Source organism: Cuculus canorus, chromosome 7 (genome assembly GCF_017976375.1).
Source record: "Cuculus canorus isolate bCucCan1 chromosome 7, bCucCan1.pri, whole genome shotgun sequence".
Lineage (NCBI taxonomy): Eukaryota > Metazoa > Chordata > Aves > Cuculiformes > Cuculidae > Cuculus > Cuculus canorus.
Genome location: NC_071407.1, coordinates 36,918,924 through 36,938,678, shown reverse-complemented (window position 1 = coordinate 36,938,678; position 19,755 = coordinate 36,918,924). Strand labels below are relative to the sequence as shown.

The 19,755-nt window shown below is 44.5% G+C and overlaps 1 protein-coding gene across 3 annotated transcripts in view; it reads left to right on the top strand.

Annotated features, from left to right (window-relative positions):
* The first annotated feature begins 209 nt into the window (after window positions 1-209).
* A1CF (APOBEC1 complementation factor) overlaps window positions 210-19,755 on the top strand; it is a 31,680-nt gene continuing 12,134 nt past the window's right edge. For 2 of the 3 annotated variants that reach the window (XM_054071998.1, XM_054071999.1), the window contains exons 1-6: window positions 210-342; window positions 7,671-7,814; window positions 10,989-11,123; window positions 11,309-11,439; window positions 12,870-13,108; window positions 16,411-16,575. In XM_054071998.1, coding sequence (XP_053927973.1) covers window positions 7,716-7,814; window positions 10,989-11,123; window positions 11,309-11,439; window positions 12,870-13,108; window positions 16,411-16,575 — 769 coding nt within the window. In that variant the 5' untranslated portion in view covers window positions 210-342; window positions 7,671-7,715. The remainder of the gene's footprint in view (window positions 343-7,670; window positions 7,815-10,988; window positions 11,124-11,308; window positions 11,440-12,869; window positions 13,109-16,410; window positions 16,576-19,755) is intronic. The other variant, XM_054072000.1, reaches the window with a different exon arrangement.

The window sequence follows — 19,755 nt, the reverse complement described above, 5'->3', positions numbered from 1 at the left end:
AGCCTTTGGAGTGGAGCAAACGAACTGGTGTCAAAATGGTAGCGCGAGGTTAGCCCTTAAACTGCTCTCTGACTTCAGTCTTTTGCATTTATTTACCAAAAAAATGGGTCTGGGTAGGTGCCGTTGGAGCGGCAATGACCCAGCTATCTGGTCAAAGGCCTGCAGGGAGCTGGAAGATAGAGCAGGTTAACGTTTAACCCGCTGGGACTGTAAACCAGCCCCAGGACTGCTGAACCTTTGGAGTTTGATATGATGATTAGGGAATAACTGGAGCAACACATCGCAAACTCTCCGTAATCAAGAAGACCTTTTTCCCGGGCGGTGATCTCCAAAATTGCTCAGGTACGCGGTCACTCATCCTTCGATGAGGAGTGGGGTGTGGGGACCGGCCCCCCTGCAAAATGGGGCTTTCGACTAGGATGGGGAATGAGCAGCTACATCGTGCGTCTCCACCCCCCCCCGTGGTGTCTCACCATCAAATTCACGTCTTGGGTGTTGTCCGACACCGGTGGGGCTGGATTGAGGGTGCAGGGACCCCCCTGCTCTATGTGGCTCGACCCACACACCGGCAGAGCACCACACTGCTCACTTCGGTTTTTAATGAGCAAGGTGGAGAGATAAGGGCTCCTTGGGAGATTCTGTGTAATATCTGCCCACCGGCAACAGCAAGGATCTTTTTTTTACTGCTTTCTCCCTGCCGATCATCGGTGGTTGCCAGAAAAGCAAAGGCAGCCAAGGTGAGAGGGAGTAGGATGGATTTTCTCTGCAATAATTAGGCCTCAATTTGTTAAAGCACAACCTTCTGGGCTAATCATTAGAGATCTTTCCATCCTACTTCTTATTCCTCCTTCTCTTTGCAAAAGGCCAGTCTCCATTTGAACGGCAATCATTGCTCCTAAAAAACCAAATTTTCCCTAATGTCTTCAAACCAGTGGGCTTTCTGTGCGGTGTGTACGTCATGTTCTCTTAAGTTACTTTCCCTTGGTGGAATAGGAGGCTTGGGTGAGAGCAGGCACAGAAGGGAGATTGGCCTCAAAGCATCTGGCACATGCTGCTGCTAATTAAACAGGGGGGAAGGAGATTAGGCTCTGCATCAGGTGTCCTTCATCCTCAGAAAGGAATTTCTGGGGGCACGTTGCATGCGTTTGGTAGCTACAAAAGCCGTGCGAGAGGGGAAGGGTATTTTGAAGAGAGAAGCCGCTTACCCGACAAAAATGACTGAGCAAAAAAATCGCCTATTTATACTTGAAATAATTTCCCAAAGCTCACGTGCTGCAGAGTGTGCAATGCTTTTCCATGACTTCTAATTTACCTTGCTTTCCTGCAAATATCGTCGAGTTCCCACTTTTTAAGGGACAACCTAAGCTGGAAAAAAAACAACCTACACCCTGGAAAGCAAAGGAACTAAAGCTTTATGCTGCATTGCCCAATCAGACCCCATTCTGCAGCGCGTCTCAGCCCAGCAAAGAGCTGGTGGTGGCTCACAAATCTTCAAGTGTCTGTTTTTAGGAAGAATATGGTGAATGTTTTATGTTATATATGCATACCTATATGTATGTGTGTGTTTCTTGAAGCCTGGAGGGAGGAAATATAATACCAAAAGCTTGAAAAGCAAGCTGATACCCTAAAGGAAAGCAGTCTCTTTAGTAACAACCTGTTTGGGTTATTAAGGGAAAAGAGTGGATATACTTATCCAGTCTTTTCAAAGGCTGATATTCTTCAGAAGGAGCGGTTGTGCCGGAGGATACTGGTGCAAAGCAGACTTCATTAGATGTGGTCGAGTGACTCAACACATTCAAACATAGAGATGTATTGATCCCGAGGGGATAAACACAGTTTCGTTATCTCATTCATGGAAACAGTAACCAGGTTTCCCCGAAAGGGCTACAAAGGGACAGGCTCAGGGTACAAAAGCGGTGGGGGAAGAGTGAAGGGTCCCGCTGTGAATACCACCTTTCCTCCTGTCAATAAAAATCCCAGCATGGGAGACATCCCTTGAACGGGGAAACAGATTCTCTCTTTTCCAAGCAAATTACTCAAAAGTGAAGCAAAGCCCATGTTTGGGACATAAAAGCTTCTGTATTCATCTTGCTTTTTGTTGACTAGAGCAAAGCCGTGGAATCTGCCTGCAGTAGCTGGCAAATAAACCGTGTGTAGAAGTAGTCATGGAACCGTCAAGCAGTATTATAATTTTTTTCTTCTCAATATGGGATTTGCTAGACACAAAAGTACTTTTTCTTGCCTCGACATTTTAGAGCTTTAATAGAAACTTAAAATAAATGACAGTGTTCATTGGTGAGAGGGAAATCAAATGAAAGCATTGCTCTGATTTAAGATAAAAGCAGTACCTTTCTTTTCTAATGGTGTGGTGTTCCTGATTCTGTGACCATGATAACAACGTAGCATTGTTAAAGGTTTGGTCAAAAATGAGGATGAAATAAGAATCTCTGAAGGTCCCGATTTCAGTATAAACATCTGAATAAAATGCAGTCTTGCCCCCTTTTTTCCTTTTCTTTGTAGCACAGCGTTCATGATTAACAGGAAGCCATCTAACAGTCAACTCTATGAAAACGACTGAATTCCAGAACAATTATCTATATTACTCGTGGTTGCGGGGTTTTTCTTTTTAAATAGTGCTAAAAATACTGCCTGAATTTGCTGCAGCCACTCACGCTTTCCAACAGGAGCCACAAAAAGGGAGTTTTCTCTCTGTGAGGCTAGATTTGCTAATTGATTAATGGTCCAGGGAACAAAGGAAAAGAGAAAGTAGTCATGTTTCCCCAGGTCCTGCGACAGCAGCTCTCCTGCCTTACCCTTAACGACCGAAAAAGATCAGCCCAGCATGCCAGCACTGCTGCAAGAACTGAGACTGATGCCTGGACTAAGAGGAAAAGTCTGAAATCCCACCGGTTTTGGAAATAGGACATCCCACCATGACATGTGTCCTGAAAAAGGCTGGATGCACTAGTGGATACAGAACCTTGGGTGGCAGAGCTGGCATTGTGCCCCATGCAAAAAGGTGTTTAGATGTCTCCAGTCCAAAGGAAGTAGCACAGAACAATGAGAGAAGAGCTGCTCGGAAAACTGGGGGTTGCAAAGCCTGTTTTACTGTGTTTGGGATTTGTTGTGTTGAAATATATATCTTAATCCCAGAGAAATCCAACTGATGAAGGAAAGCTCTCTAGCAACAGGGCTTATAAATCGGCTCTGAATGACTTTGGGCTGGTAACTAGTAGGAGGGACCTAATTTTTTAGAGTGGCACTACAAAGCCGGATCCAGGTAACACGTTGAGTTGTCCGCCTGCACATCCAAGCCCCAAGGGTGCAGCGTTGTCCAGCTCTGGCCTCCAATGCTCCTCCTAAATAGGAGCTGCAGAGCAACTCAGGCTGGAGATACCCTGGGTTGGGGGTCTCCAGCCTGACCCTACTCCCAGCAGAACCAACGCTGCAGCTGCTGCGAGGTGCTGAGGGCTCTGCTCCAGGCCATTCAGGGCATCCCTGGGGATGGGGATCCTCCACTGCTTGAATGGGGAAAAGCTTTTTCCTTGGACAAAGCCAGGCTTTCCTCAAAGGCAGCAGTGTGTGGAAGCACTGGACGCAGATTAAGGCCAGATTATTGTTAAGGCACACCCCGAGAGCACAGTAACCAATTTTTCTGGCACTTTCAAGAAATGCATAGAAGTCTCCAACACTGGAATTCACAGTGGCTGTGATTAATACTTTGCACAGCCTTGAATGCTCTTTCTCCCTTATTCCTAGTGGATTGCTTAAGCATATCCTGGAGTACACCAGTGTCTAGACATACTGGTCTAGAGCCTAAAAAATTTGCAGAATGCCTTACGAGAAGTGCCCAGAAGAGCTTGTCTGGTCTTATCTAACAAAACAGAAGCCAGAGAGGGATATTGTTCCTGCTGTAAATGCATCAGCCCAGAGATGTTCTGTTCCTATCCATCTCCCAGCCCCAAGGCTTATGCTTGCTTCTCTACATGAAACCACCACCTGGGGTGAGATGTTACTGGAAATCGCTCCTCCCAAGAGGAGAGGTACGGAGACGTATGGCATTTAAGACTCTGCATGCAAAGGCATTCAAAGCATATTGAGACCCCCAGCCTGCAAGGAAGTGCACTGTGAAATAGTGCAATGGGTGGGGGGGAGGTGGGCAGGGAGGACAAAAATGGGCTCTTACACTACTCATCTATCTAGGTCATGGCTAGGGACAGACTGGAATCCTCAGCAGCTATAGAAACCCACTGAGGTTTGCTTGGCTGCGCTCCAGCCGCTTTCCCGGCATGGAGAGGAGACAGTGCCGGTGCGGGGCGATGTGCCTGCTGGCTGCAGGCAGCCTGCTTCTGCCTGCTTTTGCGCTCCGACACCTGGGGCAGCCTCCGTGTTGGGAACTGGGTCACTGCGGCACTGATATACCTGACAGAGAAGAAAAAAAATATGAAAATCAAGGCAGGGAATATTAGAGATATTTGCACAGTGCAGATATTCACCCTTTCCTGTGCACCAGCCTTTGGGTACCTGAGGATGGGCTTGAGTGGAGATATAAGTGCTAACAGAGACCTGTGGAGCCCTGTGCAAATTTACACCCATCCACGTGCTCCTCAAGGGAGGATCCAAAACCACTTTGGATTTTAATTGCTTTCTCTTAACAACCACTTTTTTTCCCTTCTTAAACAGCCTGAGAAAGCATCCAACTCGTTTCTGCACAGCAGTGTGCTAATCCTGCCCCATGCCATGCTGAGCCCCAGCTCCAAAGGAGTCAGCGGGCACAGAAAACACAAGCATTGATGGGGTTTTGCTGCTGCCTTCAGCAAGGGTGAAATAAAATAATAACCGGGCTCCATTTGCTGCAGAAAATACTTGTTTAGGAATTAGAGACAAGAGGAAGTTATTGCATTGGACAGTCCATCTCCCAGCCCCTGCGCAGTAGTAATTAAACACCTGTCAAACTGGGAGCATGACAAAAACAATCAGAAGAGTCTCTCAAACCTCAGCAAAGAAAAGCTGCAACATCTGGCGTTACAGATATGTCTCTATTTCCAAGTATTTAAGTTGTGGTCTCTGGAGCTCAGTGCAGCAGAGCCTGAGCGACACAAGGCTGAGACCCTACAAAGACCCATCTTCCATTTTTGGCACTGCAAATAATCCATCTATTTAAATTTAAGCACATGCTTATGTTTCTCGGGATACAAAGATACAGGAACACGGAGCAAGTAATGTACCAATCGAAGTGGACAGGCTCAGACCGTAGCTATTCCCTCGATCCACCCCAGAAGTGGCATGTGCTGATAAAATACATGGGTGCTAAAGAGCCAATTATTGGGAAAAGTTGTTATTTCACCTAAAACTATTATTTATCGTGGCACGCTCAGAAAATCTGTCCTGATAAAGATTCAGAATGGACATCAGAAAAAAAATTTTCACAGAAAGGGTCATTGGGCACTGGCAGAGGCTGCCCAGGGAGGGGGTGGAGTCACCTTCCCTGGAGGTATATAAAAAAGACGAGTGGATGAGGTGCTCGGGGATGTGGTTTAGTGGTTGATAGGAATGGTTGGACTCGATGGTTCAAGAGCTCTTTCCAACCTAGTGACTCTACGATTCTATGTTGCACTTTACCTGCATTTCTTTACATGCAATGCTCATGTTATTTACCCCAAGAGATCCATTTTGCAGGTGGATTGTTTAGGGTCCTCTCCCGAAATTTGACATTAACTCAGGGCACAGCCAAAGCAATCCATCCTCCTATCTGCCTCTCCCTTTGGATCCTCCAGACTTCCCTTCTCCTCCCACCAGCATCCCCATGACCATCCCGTGCCCTTCCCCATCCCTGTGCCACGGGGTTCTCGGGAAGCTCTATCCCACACATCCCCAATACATTCACCTCAGTCCCTCTTGGACCTGTTTGCTGTCCAATCAAGTCCAGATTTATCATTGTCTTCTGTTGCCTTCATCTTCATACAACTGAAAGGAATTTAAGGCAATAGCAATCATTTTGGATGACACGATATAGGAGTTTGGGCAATGAAGCTGGTGAAGGGGCTGGAGAACAAGCCCTGTGAAAGGTGGCCGAGGGAACTGGGTTTGTTTAGTCTGAAGGAGACTGAAGGGAGATCTTATCACTGTCCACAAGCACCTGAAAGAGTGTCATAGCATTATTAGGTTGGTGTTTATCTCTTCTCCCAAGTAACTAGTGATGGCATGAGAGGAAATGGCTTCAAGTTGCACCATAGGAGATTCAGATTAGACATTAGGAAAAATGTCTTCACGGAAAGGGTTCTCAAGCACTGGCACAGGCTGCTCAGGGAAGTGGTTGAGTCACCATCCCTGGAGAAGAGGAGGCTGAGGGGAGACCTTATTACTCTCTACAACTACCTGAAAGGAGGTTGTGGAGAGGAGGGAGCTGGGCTCTTCTCCCAAGTGACAGGGGACAGGACAAGAGGGAATGGCCTGAAGCTCCGTCAGGGGAGGTTCAGGTTGGATATCAGAAGAAAAATCTTCACAGTAAGAGTCATCGGGCACTGGAACAGCTGCCCAGGGAGGGGGTCGAGTCGCCTTCCCTGGAGGTGTTTAAGGAACGGGTGGATGAAGTGCTGAGGGACATGGTTTAGGGAGTGTTAGGAATGGTTGGACTCGATGATCCAATGGGTCCTTTCCAACCTTGTGATTCTGTGATTCTGTGTGATTCTGTGATGTTGATGAGGTGCTCAGGGATATGGTTTAGTAGCAGACAGGTATGGTTGGACTCTATGATCTCAAAGGTCTTTTCCAAACACGATTCTCTAATTCAAATTTCCTACCATGAGTTCTTGGTCCTACCATCCCACAGCACATGCCCTGGCTATGAGGGCCCAAGGAGGCAACTGGTTTTGCTCTTGCTGGTGTTCAGCAGCAGCACATCATCACCAGTCCACCAGCTCAGCGTTGCATTTCCAGACCCTATTTCTATGTCTGGCTCATACCAATGTTTTTTGCACAAGCTTAAAATTCAGCATGCAGGAAAAGCAGTGCAGGCTGAAATTATCGGCAGCAAGTCCATCTTACAAATGCCCTTTTGCCAGAGTGTAACCCAATTCAGATTCATATTTCAGCTTTATGGAATTTTCAACCTAAAACTCAAAAAAAAAAAAATTAAATACTTAATTAGATATGACCTAAAACTAGAGCTCTGAACAAAAACATCTGAACCCAGGGTTGTCCCAGCTCTGAACCTAGATAAAGATCTGAAGTTCAACCATGTCCTTGATTTTCAAAAATAGGCCAAATCTGGACCTATGTCTTATGTGTCGTATAAACAGCTGAGCACGGCTTGTACAAGGCTCCCTTCCCAGCATCAATGGGATGCAGTGGCTTGAAGGGCTCAGCACCACGCAGTCAGCACAGGATTAGGCATCTTACACGTGCTTCCCTCCTACATGTGTACCCATTTTTTACCTCTGCGACTCAGCGGAGTACTGCCCAAAAATCTGACTGTGGGTTTAAATGCTGTTTATTTTCCTCCAGGATGTAAGAGAGGGATATTTTTGCTTTTTCCACAGTCTATGGTGGTTTGTTTTTATCTCAAAATGACTGATATAGGAAGAATGATCCTGTTAACTTTCTCAGGCAGTGGTCTTTCTCCTCGTAGCCATATTAATTTATTTAATTTATCTTAAATTTGATTGCAGTGAGCACCCCTAATTAACCTGATTTTTTGCTGATAATCACTCACAATGGAATCAAATCACAAATCCGGGGATGGATTGACCGGCACACAGAAAGAAGCTGCCCTCCGTGCGTTAATTCAGCGAACAGGATATAATTTGATCCAGGTAGGAATTCATGGTCGTGTCCTTTTGGGCGCAATGTCTGGCTTCATCCTGAAGCAATGTATTGCACTGGGGGCTTGAGCAGGGAATCTGTGCTGATGAAGGGCTCCTTGTTTGTTCTTCTTCTCTCTGTTTTTTTGTCTAACATATGTACTGCCCATAACTCTACCTAAGACATACCGTCTTCTACAAAGCAGGACCTTATTCCTCTAGAAATTCTTTCCCTGGTACCAAATTATGGCAAAGAGTGGAAAAAAAAAAACACTGAGCACTGCTAATTGTTGGGAAGGGCTGGAATTGCTGTTTTGAAGCCACAGCTGCAGTGGTAGAACAGCAAAGAGAACCCACTAACTAAAGTTTCAGAAGATCGTAGGTCCAGACTTGAACATAGGAAGTCCAAGACATCACCACCAGATCTGCTTTTCACACAGATCCTTGCACCCATGCATGTGAGGCAGGTGCCTCACCCGACCAAACACCAAAAGTTTGCTCCCAGTTTACTCTTCAAGCTCTCAAAGTGCAAAGCCTCCTTTGGTTAGGGCAGGTGGAGATCAGGCATGTCCTTCAAAAGCCCTCTAAAGAGGTCTTTCTCAGCATGACCAAAGCAAGGTAACTTTTCTAAAATGTTAAGCACTATGACCAACATTCCATCCTGGAAGAAGTGGATGAAAACAGTGAGTTTGAGGCAGGTGGCTGCCTCGATCTTTGCCTCGCTTTGTGTAGCACTAGAGGGCACAACAGCCCAAAGCAAAAAATGAGACTCCTGGGAAAAAAAGTGTTTTCCTATAGCCCTTAATCCTGTGGACACCCCAGGACCAGGCCAGCAGCTGGGTTTGTTGCCTTTGAGGAGGTTTTCTGTTGTACCTAACTCAGAAGATAAATAACCTCTATGTCTTATATTTTCTGTGGCTTTCTTCATCCTTGTTTTCAGTTCTTCATACCATCACATCTGGCTATAGCTCATTCCTAAACCACAGGTTTCATCCCCCATCCCCTCACCCAATCCCAACATCTTCTTTCTCCCTACCTTTTCCGTTCCAAGCTTACCATTCTATCTTTCTTTTTCTTTCCTCTTCTAATTTCCTTTTCCATTTCTCTCTGGGCTTTTCTTCCAACCTGTCTATTGGGGCAACCAAAAACCTTCTTCCTCAGTGTGCCAGGGTCACTCATCTTTGTGAAGGAGATGATGAATTCCTCCTTCCCGCCAGACACTTTGCCAAGATGAGTTTGGCTTCAAGCCGCAAATGAAGCCGCTGCAGACTGAAGAGATGATTTTATGTCTTGCTGCACCTCCTCACACACCAGCTCCCCCACACATCGACAAAATGAAAAGAAATGAACTGTTTGATTGTCTCTCGCTCGGATTAAAGTAGGGTATTAAGAGTCCTCTGGCCATTTTCAGGCCACTTCTGATGAGCTCAGCATTCCGCCAGGTGATCCACTTCTTCCTCCAGCTGACACGCCTGTGAAGATCACAGATGACTCCAACAGCACAAAACGTAACCTTCACTTTTTATCTTCACCTAACGAATGTCTCAAGAGATGGAAAAAAACCCCATGTCAGCAGGGTGCTCATTTCAGCCAAACTGGGCCCAGAAAAATAGTTTGAAACATCTTGGTCTTCCTGTGAATTCATTCATTAATTCAAAGGTCACCAAGACTTCATCGCTGTGCTGAAAACATTTGCAAAACAGGAATGAGCACGGATAATTCAGAGCCTGTTATAGGCTCAGAAAAACTGAAAGACCTCATGGTATATTCTTATTTTCCTGCAAGGATCCCTATTTGCTTTGGCCTTTCTCTTAATTCAGTCTTATGGGCATTCACTTGCTTGGGATAATCTCAGAGTGGGAAATTACTACAGAAATCATTAGAGAGCCAAAACCAGATAAATGACCAGAATCCCAGCTCTTCCGAGCACAGGGCACTGTTGCAGGACAGGAGAGGGATGGGAAGTGGAAGGGGAAAGGGGGAGGGGAAGGAGAAAGGGGGAGGAAGGAGGAGAATGAAGGAAAGAGGGAAAAAAGAGAAATACAGGAAAGGTGATTAAAAATAGGAAAGGAGATCAGAGACACGTTCACTTAGCAAAAACATAGTAAAAAAAAAAAGCAGAGAAATTGGCTGCTTTTCACATCTCTGAATATTATTTGAGGCCAAGACTTGCTCCCGGCCTGAAGAAACTCCTACATAGGCAAGAACCATCTTTTGCCCCTCGGACAGCCTGTGAGGCTGCTTCTGTCACCTCCTCTGCCCAGACCTTCTCCCCTCTGGGCTCCTTCTGAAACGCCCAGCAAAGTTAGAGAAAGGGTTTCACTGCTCCTGGATGCAGGAAGGGGTCATTATTGGAGTGCACTATCCCTCCATGCCCATCTCCAGGCTCAAGTCCTTACCATTCCCCGTGCCAAGCATTGCTGCCTCTTCACTAAACCCACCTGCTGGTCCAAATGTATTTTTTCAAGTGTGTTGAGCAACTCCAGTGTCAGTAACCGCTGGTGATGCCTTGGCCGCCCAGGCTGGCCTTTTTCACTCTGTCCATGCCTCTCTCCAAATCTCTACATTCGTCCCCATTTTTCACCCTCTGTTAGTACTTTCTGAGGTCCAGGTGCCTTCTGCTTTTGGAAAGTCCTTCTGCTTTCAAGCATGATCCTTCCAGTATATTTTCTCTGGTCTGTGTTGGAAGCTCTCCATCAGTTACTAAAATCAGAGGCAATATCGTTGCTAATAAATGTTTACAATTGGGTGAAGAACCATGACAGGTTATAAATTTTGCAAGTGTTGTATTACATAGTCCACACCTCAGACGCAGTCCGTGGAGATCCACCTCCCATAGCCACAAAGACCTATATTTTCCAAGGAGATATTTGATTGCGCCCATCTTGGACAACTGAAGTAGCAACTGCATTGCAGAGCATGCATGTTACTTAGCAAAATGCAGCTAAGTAAAGCCAGACCATCCTCCAGTACATCACCAGCGTATTAACTGGAATATCGAAGCCTTTCAGAACACACATAGCAGTGGGGCAGCCAATGCACACTACCTTATCTCTGAGGAGTCTGTAAAGTGAGGAGCCCAGTGGTGGAAGAGTGTGTCCAAAGTGTCATTCCCTGGAAAGGAATTAATTACATCTATATTTAAAATCAATATCTAAACCATTCTATTATTTTTCTCCATGGCAGGAAAATGGGCAGAGGAAATACGGAGGCCCACCACCCGGCTGGGATGGCCCTCCGCCAGAGAGGGGGTGCGAGATCTTTATTGGGAAACTTCCTCGAGACCTCTTTGAAGATGAACTTATACCACTGTGTGAAAAAGTAAGACTGTATGGTGGGTAGTTGTATTGCAGAGGTTAGTGATGATAAAAGCTGCATTTCGAGGCTGAACCGGAGGTGATTTCACCCAGGCTACTGGTGGAGCTCTAACACGATGCAGTCACAGAAGCATCTGATCTTGTTTAAACACCTCCCACATTGCTGACAGATTTTCTTTCTGCTTGCAGATTGGCCAAATCTATGAAATGAGAATGATGATGGACTTTAATGGCAACAACAGGGGCTACGCCTTTGTGACCTTCTCGAATAAACAGGAGGCGAAGAATGCAATAAAACAACTCAATAATTATGAAATCAGGTAAGAGTGGCAAACACTTTCACATCAACTTTAAATCAGATATATTAAGCTATTTTGTTGTGTAAGGTGTATTTTTCCTTGCAGGCCAGAGGAAAGTCATTTAGACACCTAAGCTTTCAGAGGAAATGACTTCTTGTCTCCCTGTGTAGTCGTTGCTTTACGCAGTGGTGCAAAGGCAGTAAGACTCATCAGAACGAAAATATTTTGCAGGAAATTTCTTCCTTAAAAAAAAAAAGAAAGAATCTACCAGAAAATTGGAAATATCGTTTTGTTTTGGATCAAATTAACTTTCACTTAGCTGTTGCTGTTTCTTTCAATGATCTCCTCTAGGCTGTTTTTTGTTGATTTGTTCCTACCTACAGTCTCTTCCATGACCTGTACTGCAGATATGTTCTGGGACACAGAGCAGGTGCAAAAAAATGGTGAAATAGGATGGAATGGGCAAAACAGTGACATTTCCTAATAGATAGGAGCAGAAAAAGCGCTTCTGTTTGTGACTAAAAATTGGGAACAAAACACCCAGGAATCAACAACATATGGGCCCATCAATATGTTTTGTTTTTGTTTCAACCGCCTTTAATGTTTTTTTCAAGTTTGAAGTGGGATGAGTAGGTGCCTTTGCTTAGAAGCATTTAGAGATAAACTGTTCTGGCAGTTTTATAGATTTAATTTTGAAAAAAAGAAGATTGTGAATTGCTTTACTAACAACTGTAAGAATGAACAGGTCACAAGGCACATGAGGAAGACTCAGAAACATAATTTGTATCAGATATTGGAGGGTCTTAAAGACCAGACTTTATCCACCTCCAGCTCCTCTGATTACTTCCCTTGTAATGAAGACTCCTCTAAAGAAGTTTTAAGCTTCTCAAGACCTGAAAGAGGTGATTAGACAACGGAGAGGAGAGCAATGTACATGTAAGCACAATAGTTGGCACCCATAAGCCCCTAAATGGTGTTTCCCCATGACAAGGGATGTTCTTTCCCCAAAACCTTGGTCATGAGGCCCAACGATGACTGGGAAGATAGGGCCACTGGTGAACACAATGAAGCCTGACTTATACTGGCGGCAACACAAGAGTCACTGCCGTGACCGTGGGTGGTAGAAACATTTGCCTGCTGGCAGTCATTTTTACAAATAGCAAAAGGGAGAATCCAAGGAAGCAAAAGCAAAATTTGGCTTTGGTTTCTCTGTGACCTCAAATCTTTGACCATCTTACTTTGATGTCCTATTTAAAAGAGTGGCAGCCTTCCCATTAGACCTTGCATTGGGCAAGGCCACACGAATACCACACGCGACACACACCACAGGAGCAACGGGCCTTGTGTTTGAAATCATGTTTTGAGACAAGACGGGGGGTTTATTTCAATTTTTCCTCTCTTTCAAATCTGATCCTGACTCCTGACAAATGAGCCATGTTGATTATATGCAGGAATGGGCGTCTCCTTGGAGTCTGTGCCAGTGTGGACAACTGCCGCTTGTTTGTGGGAGGGATCCCCAAAACAAAGAAGAGGGAAGAAATTCTGGCAGAGATGAAGAAAGTCACAGATGGAGTCATGGATGTCATTGTCTATCCTAGCGCAGCCGATAAAACAAAAAACCGGGGTTTTGCTTTTGTGGAATATGAAAGCCACCGGGCAGCAGCAATGGCCAGGAGAAAATTGCTCCCAGGTTAGTACAAGTGGTGATGGTAATAGGGATGAGTCCATCTCAGCATTCACCTATGTATATGTTCCGCTGCGGTGAGAGTAAAATCTCCAGAGAACTCAAATACCCTGAGACACTCAGAGCAAAGAGAGGACCTGATACATCATGGCTGGTTGATGGAGCCACCCTGGCTCTGGGGTGCAGGGTGGATGATTTGCCAGAGATCCTGAGGTAGCACCGTGCTCATTGTCTTCGTTCTTCATTTAGGAACTTGAATTTATTAAAAACACATCTAGATGGATTTAGCTGCATGCATCCATGCAGCTCTGTTGTAGGATATATATTATCCTGTGTTTATCACAGGTTATGTAAAAAATATAGCCTTAATTATGGCCTCTCAGAGAGAATCACTCATGAAAGCATCCAAGAACATATTCAGCCTTGAGAAGTTACTGAGGGTGTTCCTGAAAACAGGTATTTTGTGTGTGGAAATAAAACTTCTTAGGAGGAATTGCTTTATGAGTCAACCAATGTAAAGAATAAGTCTATGCGATTTGGGACTGGGGGACATTCAAAGACCATTGTAAAGCAGAGAGAGGTTTGGCAGGGGTTAGATGAAGGAATCGCTTAACATTAAGTGGATTTGCAGTGATTTTACCAGTTCTCTCTTGCTTTCTTATGCTTGGCAGCTCCTGCACTGCTTTGTCAAACGCAGCTCACTTGTTGGTAAAAGAATCCAATAAACCTTCTGTTTTGAGACTTGTTCATAAACCACCAGCCTTCTTTCACTCTTTCTGAATGACAGCCCATGAAACATCCTGAGTAATTTAAATCCTTTTTTTCTTACTGTAAAATAATGAGCATGATTTTGAGAGCAGAGTGCGCTTAGCTATTGCGGGATATCTCAATCTGACTATTTTTCCTTTAGATCTGCATTTTTTGCATCAGTTTAGCATCTCCCTAATTGTGGGAGCACATTCTGCTGGTCTGTATTTCAGCACAACATTTCCATGGTTTCGGTATCGAGATTGAAGGGAGGAGCAGGCACAACCTCAGCTGCCAATGGCAGCCTTGAGGGAGCAGAGCTCTTGAAATCCTCAGTAAAGGCAGCGAGACAGATGGAATGAACATGTAGCCCTGAACAGATATGTGCAATGCGCTAGTGATTTCCAATTTAGGGACATCTCGGTAAACAGTTTGTGGAATTTCAAAAGCCTGAGCAAAAGCCAGAGTCTTCTGATGTTGCACACATAAGGGAGGAACTAAGAAAGAGTTTCAAGCCAGAACTGAAAGTGTCTGCAGCTGGTGACTTGGATGAATAAGACATTGAATATTATTATCCTAGAATCATAGAACAGTTTGGGTTGGAAGGGACCTTAGAGATAATCTAGTTCCAAGCCCCCTGCCATGGGCAGGGACATGTCCCACTAGATCAGGCTGCCCAAGACCCCACACAACCTGGCCTTGAACACCTTATCAAGACACTTCTCTGACTCTGAACCTCCCTGTTCTTTGAGGGAGTTTTGTAGAAGAGACAAAAATGCTTAAAAAGGAAGATGCTTTTTATGAAATGTTTGTCCTGTCTCCTGGTTCAACAAGAGAGTGGAGGGGGACTGAGTTTTAGCCAGAAGCTAGTGAAGGCATCAAGGTTAGCTTCTTTCTGCAAGTCAACCAGGTCATTATTTCCACTATTAAACAGAAAACGGCAATTCAGAAAGAGTCACACAGCCCTTCATTTTAACTGATTACCATTAGCAGCCACCTCTCCCATTTCTGGTTGCTAACCACCCAAGTCAGACTGCACAGCACCGAAGTCTGAACATCAGCCCAACTTAGCTCGTCATATCCTGGATTGTTAACGAGCCTTCCTAGCAAGGAGCAGCCCCTTTCCATTTTGTTCGTTAATTTTCACTTCTGATATAGAAAAATAGGTCTCCAAATTCTACCCTCACCCCCTGGTTTTCTCTGTTTCGGACCTCACGTCCAATCTTAGATGGATTACCCAAGCAGAGATGCAAGGTAGGATGTCTTTTTTCAGATCTTTCAAAAACTGTTTTGCAGGATTCTTGTTTTCCCTCTGCTAGCATAGGCATCCCCATGTTTCTTCCAGGTTTTAACATAATGGAGGTCTCAGAAGACCTAATCTTCATGCCATAAGGATCAGAAGGGCAGAAAGAAAGAGAGAAAGAAAGACCACTCACCCTTGGAGAGATATTTGCAGAAGAGGCAGACATTTATTTCTTTATTTGGAGGAAATATCTAGCACTTACCGTGCTGCTAAGACAGAATATGGTCTCTACTGTACAGCCAGAGAACCAACTGATTCGAGTTGCTGGAGAAGAAGTGGGCCATGGATAGAGCGCATGAAATTTGGGCTCTGGATATTAGTGAGTGGCCAGATTTTAACCACACTTGAAGACAAAAGGGAGGAAGATCTCCCTGCAATATGTGAAGAGAGGATAGGGAAGAAAAAAGGGAGGAAAGAGGTGTTTTTAATGTCAGGAGAAGACAGGATGTAAAGAAATTATCACTATGTAAAGGTACCTCTGCCTTACCCCACATCTTGATTCTTGTGATTCACACAACTTCGAGGCAAGGCCACAGCAGTCAGCTTTCATTTCATTTTAAACATCACTAATTGACTAATCAATTACCTATCAGATTAGGTGACTCAATGCAAATGGTTATGGGTCTCAGTGTGATAACAGTGACAATATCACTCCCAACTATCTCTTTATTTACTCTTTTTACTCCCGGCCCCTCAAAGGCTCAATCCAGTGTCTACAGAGCCCATGAGCTTCTCCTCCTCAACCACACCCCTGTTTTATGCCTCCTTACTTCTTGTGCCACTCGTTTCTACCGCTGCTACTACAACTTCACCCAGCAGGGACTATACAACTTGAAATACTTGCACAAAGAGCCACATCTTCGCTTGTACTATTTCGTTTCATCCAGCCGGGACTTTCCTGTTATCTAGGGAATGAAAATTTTGCATTTAAGAGTGATTTTTATAAGTTTATTAAAATATTTCCCTTTAGAGAGCCCTTCAGGGAACACAGTGTTCATGAATCATGCTATATATTCAGGTCTTCAGTTCTGGATGTTGCGTTTCTTCAAGCATCTGAGATATTAGTGGGAGCACACTGACCACTTGCTTTTGGGAATGAGTTAGCAAAGCAGACATGCTTTGAGCTAGAAAGGCTTATACCAGCCCCATTTGTAGAATTGGCCTATTCTGCTGTTCATACCTCATGTGAAACAGCTTCTTAACAGAAGTGAGAGGGGTCAGAGCCTGTCTGCCACTGACTATGCCAATCCCTTTAAAGGAAGGATCCAATTGTGGGGACACCCTATCGCTGTTGACTGGGCGGAACCAGAAGTGGAGGTGGACGAAGACACCATGTCATCGGTAAAAATTCTCTACGTGAGGAACCTCATGCTCTCAACCACTGAAGAGACCATAGAAAAGGAATTCAACAACATCAAACCAGGTAGGGACCCACTGACATGCTAGCTCCTAAATTTGCTTCTGCAAATGGAAACATCTCTCCATTCATAGAATGCCAAAGGAAGGAATAAAAATGACCGATTTTCCACTGTAAAACGTTCATGTGTAATGCCACATATATTGTCATTAGGCTCCCATCAGCATGCACATCATTCCTTTAAGGGCTGCTCCATTGCCAGCTAACAACACTACTAACCTTTTTAGGATGACTGGCAACTGAAAGAGATCCAAAAGGCTGCATAGGGATGCCTGTGTCATAAAAACGATTTTGAATCATTTTGGTCTTTAAAAAGGTGGAGTTGGTGTTACAGCTGGGTGGTTTCAGCACTCTTCTCTGCAGCAAGGGATGATGATAGAAAGAGTTTTTTATCAAATGTATCTAAATCCTGAATTTTATCATTTTCATACGAAACCCCCCCACACACACTTCTATAAATTTGCAAATAATCAGTGCTTACCGTTTAATGCAGAAAATGACAATATTCCTTCGTGGCCTATATTAGATGAGCTTAGGGTGAGATCTTTCAAAAAGTGGGTAGGTTGGTTGAGGATGAAAATCCTGCTGACTTTCAGAGGAGATTTTACTTCTGAGCTGCTCCAGCTTTAGGAAACGCCACCCAAAACCAACAAAGTAAAAATAACCCATTTCTGCAGCTCTCCAAGACACACAGTCCATTAGGTATTAGAAACTTATGCTTGGCAAGGTGAATTGCCTTTCATCTCGTTCCTATTAACTTCCTTCTATTAATTTTTTAAAATACACTACAGAGCTTCAGTTTTCTTTTCTACTCGAGACATTTCCTTTTTGTACTAAGGCTGCAGTGCAAATGTCTTTATGAGATTTTCTTTTCTTATCTTTTAATGTTTCTTGCTAACAGCTTTGGCCATCACCAAGATGTTAAGAGATCCCATTTAAACCCTGAGTTTAATGTATGTCATCCCAATCTCTTAACTGTTTCCTTCTTTACTTCCCCAGTTTTACTCCTGAATATTGAACTGCTCACACTCCCCAGAAACACATTTATGCCTATTGGACAATTTTGTAACAGTCATCTGCCTTCCTCCTAGGACAAGTTTTTTAGTACAACAACAGAAGTGCTTTATCAGCTCTAATTTTCCTGTTGCCACTTTATCATTTTACTTCTCATGCTGGAAATTATTTTTATTTTTTTTTTAATGGACAGCTTTATTGTGGATAAAATTAGGAATGCTGTTTTTAAAGCTGTACTGTGCTTTCAAAAAGGAAAAAAAAAAAAAACCAAAACGTCTGAGCGGTGTAACCTGAGCTTTGGGGAAAGCAGATGCAGTTTAAGTCATAGTCAGATTACAATCAAAACAGCCATCAAATGTCTGATATCGTTCACTTCCCTCTCCGCTGTTTTATCCATTGTGGTGCTTTTCGGTACTGCTTACCTGAAGCGTACACTTGATTTAGGGCATTTAAGAAGCTGTTTTGACAATAAGGAGTTATCCAATAAAAAATGATCCTAATCAAAGGAGTTACAATCCCAAGGACCCCATGCCAGCACAATTACTACATCACTACAGGCTCAGGCAGCATCAGGAATCCTGTTTCTGCATCGCGAATTGTACTATATTACAAGTATCACGTCTTAAATCTGTGCCAAAATCAGTGCCGGATGACTTCTACAGAGATCTGCATCACTTTTGTCACTGGAGTGACTTGCTACCTAGAGCGTTTGGCAAAAATCCTCGTCCCTGGCACAGTTCCCAGCAGAAAGGTCGTGTTCTCCTAATGTACTGAAGGGGACAATATTCCCTCGGTAACGTCACACAGACAGTCTCCCTGTGGAGATGATCCAAGGTCTGGGTATCGCATTGCTCTGGCCCAGCAGAGGCGGAAGCAAAGAGGAGCAAAATTCATGGCTCGAGGAAGGATCAGTAACACAGAGTGCTCTCAAGGAGGCAGAAAGGGGATTTTCAGGACACAGAGAGTTAATTAAAGCCTTTACTCGTAAACAAGGCATCAGCATATAACTGCCATAACTTCAGACTTAGAAAATCACCCTCCAGTCCCAGAAGTGCTACTTACCATTCTAGTGTCATTTTGAAGACGTGCACGCTGCTCAGGCTGTAGGCTGGGACAGACTTCATTTAGCCTGCTGGAGCTCCTAATGATTCCCACTGAAATCCAACGAAATATATTTTCTCCTGCAGTTATTTGAGTAAGTGCTTTTTGTGGCAGTATAACGTTTCCCTGTGCCCCTGTTCAGCTTTAAAGTGTAAGAAGCCAACAGAACAGTCATTCAGCATCCCTTAGCCGTACTTCCAAAGGATATCTTTGGGAGTGTTGCAGTCTTGGTGGCTGGGCTGGTTGAAAATGTGCTTCCCAACTCACAGGAGTTTGGAAGATGAACAATTAGAGGAGAAAAGGTAGATGTCTAAAGCTCGTGGCCACAGGGAATAGGACCAGCGTGGTTATTTTGGACACCAACATATTAGTGCTGAGTATCTCACTGCCAGCGTGTTGGTAGCAGCAGAGCAGATGATAAGGGAAAGTTATAGAGCATGGACATAGAGGAGTAGAACAAGAAGCCATTTACATTTTAATTTTTGTGAGTAATCACAGAGGTGTAGGAAGAGTCGGGCTGAAGGCCCCAGGGTGGCAGTCTTCAGCCCAACCTCGACCCCAGTAACACCAATGCCACAGCTGCAGAAGGCTGATCAGGACAGTGTCCAGGGCAACCACGGCATCCTTAGGGATGGGGATCCCCCACCACCTGAGTCCCCATTCCAGGGATCCTCCATTCACATTGGAAAGGCTGTTTGTTAGGGCCAGAGCTGCTGCCCCACTGCTCCCAGCCCAACCCCATACTTGGAACTGCTATCCCAGGCAGGACTTAGTATTTGTTCTTTCTGAACGTCCCAAGTCAGTGGTTAAGAGGAGAGCCTCTTTGTTTTACAGCAGAAGCAACAGCTTACCTGAAGCTGCCTCTGAGTAGCATGTACGATGCACCACGGAGGTGGCAAACACATAGCGATGTTACCTGTAGCTCACCAAATCCTGGGCTGCTGCATGTCCTGCTCAGCCATCTGATTCCCAGTGGTCTCTAACAGAATCATAGAATCATTAGGTTGGAAAAGACCTTTGAGATCAACAACTTCAGTCGTACCTGTCTACCACTAAATCAAGTCCCCAAGC